Here is a 10,704-nt window from a genome sequence, read left to right on the forward strand (position 1 = left end):
AGGGTAGCCTAGTGGTTAGAGCGTTGGACTAGTAACAAACCTGTCCTTCTGCCCCTGAACAGGCAGTTCACCCACTGTTCCTAGGCCGTCAATGAAAATAAGAATTTGTTCTTAACCGACTTGCCTGGTTAAATAAAGGTAAAATAAATAAAAACATTTTTTTATTGAATTGAAAAACAATGTTGATGATTGGCTGTTGAAGGAGCCGTTTCCAACCGTAGTGATCTAGTCCCCAGAAACATATTTGAATGGTGTGGTGGACACTGACAGGGTGAGAGAAGGGGTGGGAGGGACACCGACACCCACCTGTGTGGAGCACCTGGTTGAGCAGGCTCTTGACGAGGGAGGGGGTGACGTGGAGGTCAGAGAAGAGCAGGGAGAGACCAGAGTATCCCACCTCCCTCAGCTTCAGCCTCTGCTTGTTCTTCTCATAGACACGGTCGCAGCGCAGCATGCGGTCAAACATCTGGACTCTCACACACGGCAAAGACCATTAAATGATGTTACATTAGCAGCATTGAATGTCTGAAAGAGAAGGGTCTTGTATACTACCTCGTGAAAGTATTGACTCATCTGCACAACATACAGACCTACTCCACATACAAACCTTCTCCACATTTTCAAAGTAATTAAAAATATATTTTTTTAAATCCAGAACATTTCTAGGCCAGTAAGTTCTCCATGTCTAACACAAACTCGGAAGTCGTCAAAACCACAACACACTTAAACATTCCCGTGTGTGTGTGTGTGTGTTGGTACGTGTGAGGAGGTCCCTCACCTTGAAGACGAGCTCTCGGAGGCGGTCTGAGTGTTTGGTGTTGAGCAGCAGGGCGTAGCAGGAGTCGGCCGCCCCCGGCTCAAACAGAAGCAGGAAAAGCTGGTCCCTGGCAGCACTGGTCTGGAGCAGACTGAGCAGCAACTCTATCACTCCACACAGCTAGAGGGACACACACACACACAAACACACACTTGGTTAGCAACTCCACCAAGGCGCACACACACACACTAGGATTAAATTAAGTGGAGAGAGCAAGTAAATGACGAGTGTGGTTTCAGGGACTGAACAGCCTAATAATGGGTCGGATGGAGAGAAGACAAACTGTGGAGGATGAACACTTGACATTGCAGTGAGCATATGTCACATGCCATGATGTCACAGGCCGTGTATAGAAACCTATGTAAGAGGATAAGACAAACAGGAAAAAGAGCTGGAGAAAAGGAGGGAGAGAGGAAGGACACGGACACACAGGAAACAGATCCTCATTGAATGCCAGGCGTATAAATCCTGTGTGAAGTGAGTGGATGGGAAGCTGGGCCTTGAGAGACAGAGACTTGCCGCAGTCAGTTAAACAGAGCAGGCAGCTGAAGGCTATTAGGGGGGGAAAGCTTTCTTCCAGAGGCCTAGGTAACCAGCAGGCCAGAGACCAGGGCTGTCCTTAGTGTAGCCGCAGGCTGGAAACACACAGCCCTCACCACTGTGCCAGGCACAGAGCAGGCAGCTGTTCCCTCATAGGCACCACAGCAGGCAGCTGTTCCTCATAGGCACCACAGCAATGGCCCTCATAGGATTTCTAAGTGATATTCCAGTACATGGATATTGAAGACAACTTGGGCTTATTCAGATGGGGTAAATAAGTGAGAGAGGTTGAATTGCACTCGGTCTTCCACATCGGGTAATAGCCAGTCTATTAACCATCTCATCTTCAATATTACTCATATGGAGTGGAGTCCTCTGACTACAGGACATCAACTTTCTCCATGTTAATCCATGATACGATGCATGGCTTCATTAGCGTTAATATTGTAACAGAGACAAAGATTCTGACAAGTCATGGACCCGTCATCTGTCCGTTCCTCCCTTCCATCCATCCCTCACCTGTTCCTCGTCTCCGATGGCGGCGATGTATCCCAGAATGCTGTGCATCTCCTCCTGGGTCATACCCTTGCTGATGTAATACTTCAGGAGGCCGCAGAGGGACAATCGGATGGTCTGATTGTCGTCTTCACTAAGATCTCCCTCCCTGCTGACACTCTTACTGACAGATTTAGAATCATTTATTTAAAAAAAAACATATGTTTAACATAAATATTATTTTATGAGAAATCAAGTTGACTGTAGAACTTGTACATTTATTACAATACATACATCTCATGTAACAGATGGAGCTAGAGTAGGACAATTATGAATCATGAGTAAAAACCAGAAGCTGAGCATTATGGGAGATGGAGTCCCACCCGTAGTAAAGGCGAATGGTGTCCAGTAGAAATTGAACTCCGTATTTCTTCCGGAACTGCTTCCTGTTTTCTTTGATGACGGTGGACATGTACTGGATGTGACCTTCATCACCACGAGAAAGATTGACAAGAGTCACACAGGGATGGATAGGTTACATTCTAAAAGTAATCCATTAGTTACCTGCCCAAAAATGGAATCAGTAACAGAACTTTTGGATTACCCAAACTAATTTAATATTGATTACTGTCAGTTACTTTTGGATTACGTTCCCCTTAAGATGCATTATGCCGCGTTCATGTTCCAGTCGGAACTAGGAAACTCTGAAATTTCCGACTGGCTAACTGGTTGAAGTTATACACGTGTCGCGTTCAACCAGTTAGCAAGTCCGAAACCTCAGAGTTCCGACTAGCATGTGAAGGTGGCATTAGAAGTAGACAAAAAGGGTCCATCAAACACATGTGGTGTGTCATTATAGTGGTCTCTGACTTGCTTAGGTGGAACAAACTTCAACTTGTTCCTGGATTTGTAACCAATCACACTCTCATATCGACTAACACGTGAACCCCCCCGCCACACAGACCCATGGTCCCAGGTGCTCACCGATGCGCAGGGGGAAGTCTCCCAGGTTCCAGATGCTGAAGTTGAACAGAAGGTGTGTGTGGAGCTGCTGCAGCAGCTGCTGGTTCTTTTCGTAGGTAACCTGCTCCACCAGGAGCTGAGCAGACACCAAGACACTCACATCCACCAGACTGGCAGGCAGCTACACAGAGAGAAATACACACATGTCAAGAGAGAGACTCAATAAGAGAGGAGAAAGTAGAGAGAGAATGACAGAGACAAAGAGAGCAAGAGAGAATGACAGAAAGAGAGAGTGGAAAGAGATTGAGAGAGCACAGGCGAGAGAGAGAAATAGGAGACAGAGAGAATGAAAGAGCCAGAGAGAGTTGATAACGGCGCCGGAGGGGATGGCCGCCGTTTTACGGGCTCCTAACCAACTGTGATATTTTGTGTTATTTTTATCATTGGTCGCAACTTATTTTGTACAAATGTTGCTGGTTCCGTCTCTTATGATCAAAAATAGCTTCTGGATATCAGAACAGTAATTACTGACCACAAACTGGATGAAGATTATTTCTTTAATGAGTCTGACGTGAAGGATATACAGCTTCTCCGAGACCAGGCCCAAATCCACGTCATTCGCGTGAAAATAATACGGAAATACAGGGGACGGAGATCGGGGTGCCTTGTGAGAGTCGTTGGCGAGTGGGTAACCCGCCTCTACCATCCGTTCTACTGGACAACGTGCAATCACTGGAGAATAAACCGGATGACCTCCGCACGAGACTATCCTACCAACGGGACATTATATACTGTATTATCTTATGTTTCACCGAGTCGTGGCTAAACGACGACACAGGTAATATTCAGTTGGCTGGGTTTTCCTTGCATCGGCAGGACAGAACAGCTACGTCTGGTAAGATGAGGGGTGGGGGGGGGGGTTGTGTCTATTTGTCAATAACAGCTGGTGCGCAATGTCTAATATTAAGGAGGTCTTGAGGCACTGCTCGCCTGAGGTAGAATACCTAATGATAAACTGTAGACCACACCATCTACCAAGAGAGTTTATCTATATTTTTAGTAGCAGTCCATTTACCACCACAAACTGATGCTGGCACTAAGACCACACTCACAGAGCTGTATAGGGCCATAAGCAAACAAGAAAATACTAATCCTAGTGGGCGGGACTTTAATGCAGGCAAATTTAAATCCATGTTACCGCATTTCTACCAGCATGTCACAAAACACTATAGACCACCTTTACTCCACACACCGAGACGCATACAAAAGCTCCCCCTCTATTTGGCACATCTGATCATAATTCTTACAAGCAAAAACTAAAGAAGGAAGTACCAGTGACTTGCTGAATACGGAAGTGGCCAGATGACGAGGATGCTACAGGACTGTTTTGCAGCACAGACTGGAATATGTTTCAGGATTCATCCAATGGCATTGAGAATATACCACCTGTCACCAGCTTCATCAATAAGTGCATCGACGACGTCCCCCCCCCCACAGTGATCGTACGTACAGTGAGGGAACAAAGTATTTGATCCTCTGCTGATTTTGTACGTTTGCCCACTGACAAAGAAATGATCAGTCTATAATGGTAGGTTTATTTGAACAGTGAGACAGAACAAAAAAAATCCAGAAAAACGCATGTCAAAAGTGTTATAAATTTATTTGCATCTACTCTCTCTCTAGTCATCTACTCTCTCTAGTCATCTACTCTCTCTAGTCATCTACTCTCTCTAGTCATCTACTCTCTCTAGTCATCTACTCTCTTTCTCTAGTTGAATTCTACTACACTGGCTCGGACGCTCGTCGAATGTGGCAGGGCTTGCAAACCTTTACGTACTATGAAGGGAAACCCAGCTGCAAGCTGCCCAGTGACGCGAGGCTACCAGACGAGCTAGATGCCTTTTATGGTCGCTTCGAGGCAAGCAACACTGAAGCATGCATGAGAGCACCAGCTGTTCCGGACGACTGTGTGATCACGCTCTCCGTAGCCAATGTGAGCAAGACCTTTAAACAGTTCAACATTCACAAGGCCGCAGGCCCAGACAGATTACCAGGACGTGTACTCAAAGCATGCGCGGACCAACTGGCAAGTGTCTTCACTGACATTTTCAACCTCTGCCTGACTGAATCTGTAATACCTACATGTTTCAAGCAGACCACTATAGTCCCTGTGCCCAAGGAAGCAAGGTAAACTGCCTAAATGATTACCGCCTGTGGCACTCACTTCGGTGGCCATGAAGTGCTTTGAAAGGCTGGTCATGGCTCACATAAACACCATTATCCCAGAAACCATAGACCCACTCCAATTTGCATACCGCCCCAACAGATCCACAGATGATGTAATCTCAATTGCACTCCAACACTGGCCTTTCCCACCTGGACAAAAGGAACACTTATGTGAGAATGCTGTTCATTGACTACAGCTCAGCGTTCAACACCCTAGTGCCCACAAAGCTCATCACTAAGCTAAGGACCCCGGGACTGAACACCTCCCTTTGCAACAATTAAGCAAATGGCAACCTGGACCATTTACATTGACAACCCCCCCCCTTTTTTACACTGCTGCTACTCACTGTTTATTATCTATGCATAGTCACTTTACTACCATCTACATGAACAAAGAGAACGAAAGAGCGAGAGGGAGAGAGAGAAAGGCAGACAAAGAAGGCGTTAACAGAGTGTCTAAACCTTCTGCATCAGTCCCCCCAGGGTGGCTACTCCATGGGAGTGCAGCAGGCTCTCCTGGTTGATGGGGTGACGCTGCAGGAAGTGCTTCAGCACCAGCAGGAAGGTGGCAACCAGGTTCTTCTCCAGACGTGCCTCTGAAACACACAGTCAGTTCAGTTCAATAACTGTAATGCTTGTATTATCACCTAAAGCTAAACATGTTTTGTGTTGAGGACTCACCCGAGGACCTGTTGGAGGGCAGGATGACCCAGTCCCCGTCCCCAGGGGAGGTGGCCGCGTCAGGGGTGGGGCTGATGAACTCTGACCCCGGGGGGTCGGCAGCGGTGTGGTTCTCAGGGGTCAGCAGGGTGAGTTGCTCCAGGATGGGGAAGAGGACAGGTAGACCTCCCACGCAGTTGATCATATCCTGAACACAGGAGTGTGAATCAGAAAGGGGAAAATTAACCAGAGGCAGAATCAGAAAGGGGAAATAATCAGAGACGGCATTGAATATAATTTTGCCCTGTAACCATCCCCCAAGACAACACCCTATTGCCTGGCCGGGATTGGAACCAGCAATCTTGCAGCTACTGATTGACTTATGTAACCTCTACACTACATACCACCCATCAACCATCCAATCAAATATTCAAAAATAAAATTTGGAGAATATGTTGTCGTTGCTAAATCGTACCTTGATGTCCCAGTTGACAACCTTGTTCCCAGTCAGACGCCCATGGAGGAGGTTGGGGGACAGGTCCAAACAGATGGGGTTCCGACAAGCCTGTAGGAACCAGGAGACATATTTCCTTGTTACACCGCCTGTCACAACTGACAAGTCATTAACATCCATGACTGTAATAATAAAGCATGGGCGTGGAGTAATGAGGTAAATGACTGACAGTAGCCTAGTCCAATCACCTTGGGGGAGTAGTGCAGCAGAAGTTTAGTTGTGAGGTCACCGAGCTCCGCCTCCTGGGTCTTGAAAGGAGAAATGCAGTTTGGCCCTGAGAAGAGAAGGAAACCAACCAAAGATAAGATAACATGACTATAACCCTGTCCCTGGCCGTGTTCCAATGCTCATGAAACGCATCCTTCCTTCCTTTGAAGAAATCGCTGTTCTGACAACATCTGATTGACGAGACTCCAACAGAAATGAAGAGGTGTGAAAAATATGGTGGAAAGTTTCTCAGCCAATCAATCTAATGCCTGTAAAAGCATGAAGAGGATGCACACTTCAGGGAGAGAATCAATGGAGAGAGTCCATTGGCTTCAATAATCCAATCCCGGTCAGATTATCGGGATTATCGAGATTATCTCAAGGAAGGGAGGAAGGATCGTTCAGGGATGCATTTTAAAATAGTTCTATGGGAGAAACCCAACTGCATTTCCCTGATTCCTTGCGTCCTCTCTCGTCGCCTCCTCCTCAAAACCCATTTGGATGAGAACATCAGAGGTCCCTCCCTCCTGACCTTTTTATCCAGTAGGTTGAAACAGAGGCGAGAAGAGAAATCAAGGAAATGCTATTTAGATTCTCCCCATCTCTCTCACCGAGGCTGCAGAGGGCCTTGACGTGGTTGGGCTGCAGTGCTTCGTGGAACACCATGACGTTACCCAGTTGGCCCTGCAAGGAGGTGGGGCTGCCCCACTCGCTGTCCTGCGTCCCCGCAGAGATCAATTTGGTGACCGACTCAGGCTTGCCCCCCAGGAGGCTCCCCCAGCCCTGGGTCGACAGGATGCCCCCGAGGGAGGAGCGGGCGGAAGGGGGCGCCCCGGAGAAGGGGGGGTCTGGGATTTGGGAGGGGGGTGGTGTGGTGGTCCGATGGCCCGCTGAGCCGATGCAGCAGGAGGTGAAAGGCTGAGGGGGCAAAAACACAGTCAGGGAACTGAATATGAGCTCATGGGCAAAAACATACACACAAATGTATATAAACACCACGCGCACACACAATGTAATTCATGGTAACTCTCACCTCTGTCATGGTTGGGTACTTGAGTGGTGCTGACAGTTTCTGCTGTCCATCTACATAGATGTAAACTAGACTCTGTCCAAATGGCCTCTTCCCCGGTACATGGACTACACCTATACTGTGCTGTGGGCAGAACACACACAAGACTCAATCTCCCACAATTCACCCTGTCGGCAGCCAGCCATACAGAGCATGGAGACATATCCATTCTAGTGGTCTATGTTTAATTCTATGACACATGTCAAGCCTACAGAAAAGTGATGTCACTCACCCAGAGTGAGTCACAGAAAGAGTAGTCTGGTAGCATCACTGTCATGTACTCCTTCTTGGTGCACACGGCAACCACCAGTACCCCTGCTGAACTGATGAAGGCCTCCAAGCCCGTTCCTCCCGGGGTGAAAAAACTACAGAGGAACAGACAACAGAGCATTTTACACACTCTTAACCTGTCTCTCCCCATCCTCCTGTCTCTCCGTCCCTCGACCACCATCTCTACCTCATCCACCTCCCATCCATCCATCCATCCATCCCTCTACCATCCCTCCCTCGACCACCATCTCTACCTCATCCACCTCCCTCCCTCCATCCATCCATCCATCCATCCCTCTACCATCCCTCCCTCGACCACCATCTCTACCTCATCCACCTCCCTCCATCCATCCATCCATCCATCCATCCCTCTACCATCCCTCCCTCGACCACCATCTCTACCTCATCCACCTCCCTCCATCTATCCATCCATCCCTCTCCCTAGATCACTCAACCCTCTGTCTCGCGCACCCTCCTCCCTCCGTCTCTCACCTGTATAGCTGCTTCCTCTTGTCCCCCTTGCCGGGCAGTCCCTGCTGGTCCTGGTCCAATGAGAGCCAGGCCAGGAAGCTGAAGGCAGGGCCCGGCCAGCGCATCACCATCGGCACGGCGATGCCAGCCATGCTGGGCGACAGATCAAAGTACTGCATGGCGCTCTCCAGACCCTGCTTCCGCACCATGCCCAGGACCGCCCTCAACACAGGGCCCACGTACGGGTGAGCCTGCCCGGGCTCCAGCGGCCTCAGAAGCCTGAGTAACTGGAGGAGCTCACCGCCGCTCAGCGACTGGCTCCCCAGCGACCCTAGCAAACTGACAAGGCTTTCAGCGCACGCCCGGTGCAGGCGAGCGTGGTGCCCAAGGGTGGCGAGGAGCCGCACGGCCATGGCGGCATTGACGCAGGTGGCGCGCGTCTGTCGGTTGATGCAGCAGAGGCGGCGGAGCCAGTCGGCAGTGAACACCTGCAGCTCAGCAGAGTCCATCTCTGGGAGCCACTGGATGAGGAGGAGCAGGGGCTCCACGTTACTGATGCCCAGGATACCCACCGAGCTGTGTTCACCCTCCACAGCCTGAGAGGGAGGGGAGGGTGGGGAAGGAAAGAGGGAGAGTGGGCAGACATGACACATAGTGGGTAAGTGCACAGAGATACAGGGGGTTTAATGTCCCAAATGCAACCCTATTCTCCATGTAGAGTGATGCTCCTGTGACTATGAGCCAGAAGACAATATGCCCATAATCAGTGTATAGACAGTAGAAGGCTTGCTATTGCATTTTGGTTTAAGGCATTACATTAAAAAAGCAATATGCCTTGTGTTACAGTGGCATTAAAAATTAGTGTAAAATCAAGTCAAAAGTAGTCTACTATGGGAAATAGGTTGTACTTTAATATGAGAAGAACTCCAGTGACAGAGGGAATCTCTCACCATATTCATCAGTTCCTTCAGCAGGTGTCTGGAGGGCTGGCCCAGGGAGACCAGAACCTCAAACAGGTGAGTGTAGCCAATCCGCTCCTTGAACACCTCCTGTAGGGGCGGGACTAAACTGTTAGCAATACTGTTTGTGTGGATCAGTCAAAATATATGGATATGTTGGAAAGGTTTTGTGTGTGTGTGTGTGTGTGTGTGTGTGTGTGGTTCACCTTTGCAGCAGGTGACTTGTGCATCACCGTCGTCAGGGCTTTGATGGTTGCCACGGCGAGAGAGTCCAGTCGCCCTTGAAACACCTGAGACGATATCAGACCTGTCAATCTTTCTCCTGAGCCAATCCCCATTTCCTTAACCTCTCAGGGAGGTGTGTGCAGGATTGTACGTGAGTGAAACTAGCCCCTTTTTATCCCTGCCTTCATGCAAACAAAATGAATGATTGTTTTTATCAAATCATTATTTAATGATCATCATTCTCCGAATATAACATTGACATCATGCTTAATGATACCTCACTCCACTCGCAGGAATAAAAGGAGGCTGTTGGTGTGTGTGTGTGTGTGTGTGTGTGTGTGTGTGTGTGTGTGTGTGTGTGTGTGTGTAATCACTGCAGAGGTTTAGTGTCTGATTATTCGTGGACAGAAGCTGCAGTGTAAGTGCTCATTGCTCTTATTGCCCTTGATATAAAGAGGAAACAGACACGTCAGGCCTTTCTGCTCCAGACAACACCAGGAAAAATGGCACTTTCCCGTCAAGAGTCATTGTCTCACTAATATCACAGTACTCTCTGGAGCAGGAAGCTCTGAGGGCTCACCAAAACACAATATCTTAAGAATATATATTCCTCTCTCCTTCACACAGAGGAACACCAACACACACGGAGGAGCAACGCTTCCTCTTGTCGACAGACACACTGGCTCAGCCTCACACACACCCTCTCACACACACACACACACACCCTCACCCACACACATCCTCTGTCCAGCTCTGCCCTTCTCCAAATCTTTCTTTTCTCTCCCTTTAACAGAGTGTACAACATTCAGTGTGTCTCGGACCGGCTGGAGAGGATCTGTCCGTGGTGAAAGAAAATAAACAGAAAATAAAACCCACAGAAATATATATATCTCAGACAGATGTTCAGACCACCTTGGCCATGGACGTCCATCAAGACACTAGCCACGATCTCCATGGTAACACAAGACAGATGAGGTGACAGCATTCCATTTGGAAACCCACACGACGCCAGCAGAGAAAACCAACAGGGGAGGGAGGGAGGGGAAGATGTCATAAGGGAGGAAACAGAAGAGGGTAGAAGAATGACACGAGGAAAAGGAAAATGAATGAATGATGGGTAGCAACAAGAGAGAACGAGAGACCACTCCACGACAGGACAACTAGCTGATTAGTTCTTCTCATTGTACTGTAGCTTTGCTCTGTAAACCAACAGTCTACTCTAAGTCTTTACTGCGTCATGGGGGGTTTTAATGCGTCATGGGGGGTTTTAATGCGTCATGGGGGTTTT

General features: G+C 48.5%; 1 protein-coding gene across 2 annotated transcripts in view; it reads right to left on the minus strand.

The window, feature by feature from the left end:
* LOC139372953 (neurobeachin-like 1) overlaps positions 1-9,583 on the minus strand; it is a 31,594-nt gene extending 22,011 nt beyond the window's left edge. The window contains exons 1-15 of one of the 2 annotated variants that reach the window (XM_071112847.1): positions 9,398-9,579; positions 9,183-9,281; positions 8,254-8,828; positions 7,724-7,856; positions 7,456-7,575; positions 7,034-7,340; positions 6,404-6,489; positions 6,177-6,266; positions 5,723-5,909; positions 5,504-5,637; positions 2,837-2,996; positions 2,236-2,338; positions 1,877-2,036; positions 779-937; positions 307-466 (exon numbers count right to left, since the gene is read on the minus strand). In XM_071112847.1, coding sequence (XP_070968948.1) covers positions 307-466; positions 779-937; positions 1,877-2,036; positions 2,236-2,338; positions 2,837-2,996; positions 5,504-5,637; positions 5,723-5,909; positions 6,177-6,266; positions 6,404-6,489; positions 7,034-7,340; positions 7,456-7,575; positions 7,724-7,856; positions 8,254-8,828; positions 9,183-9,281; positions 9,398-9,529 — 2,605 coding nt within the window. In that variant the 5' untranslated portion in view covers positions 9,530-9,579. Of the gene's footprint in view, positions 1-306; positions 467-778; positions 938-1,876; positions 2,037-2,235; positions 2,339-2,836; positions 2,997-5,503; positions 5,638-5,722; positions 5,910-6,176; positions 6,267-6,403; positions 6,490-7,033; positions 7,341-7,455; positions 7,576-7,723; positions 7,857-8,253; positions 8,829-9,182; positions 9,282-9,397 lie in introns of both variants that reach the window. The other variant, XM_071112846.1, reaches the window with a different exon arrangement.
* Positions 9,584-10,704: the final 1,121 nt, after the last annotated feature.

This window comes from Oncorhynchus clarkii, chromosome 18 (assembly GCF_045791955.1).
Source record: "Oncorhynchus clarkii lewisi isolate Uvic-CL-2024 chromosome 18, UVic_Ocla_1.0, whole genome shotgun sequence".
Classification (NCBI taxonomy): domain Eukaryota; kingdom Metazoa; phylum Chordata; class Actinopteri; order Salmoniformes; family Salmonidae; genus Oncorhynchus; species Oncorhynchus clarkii.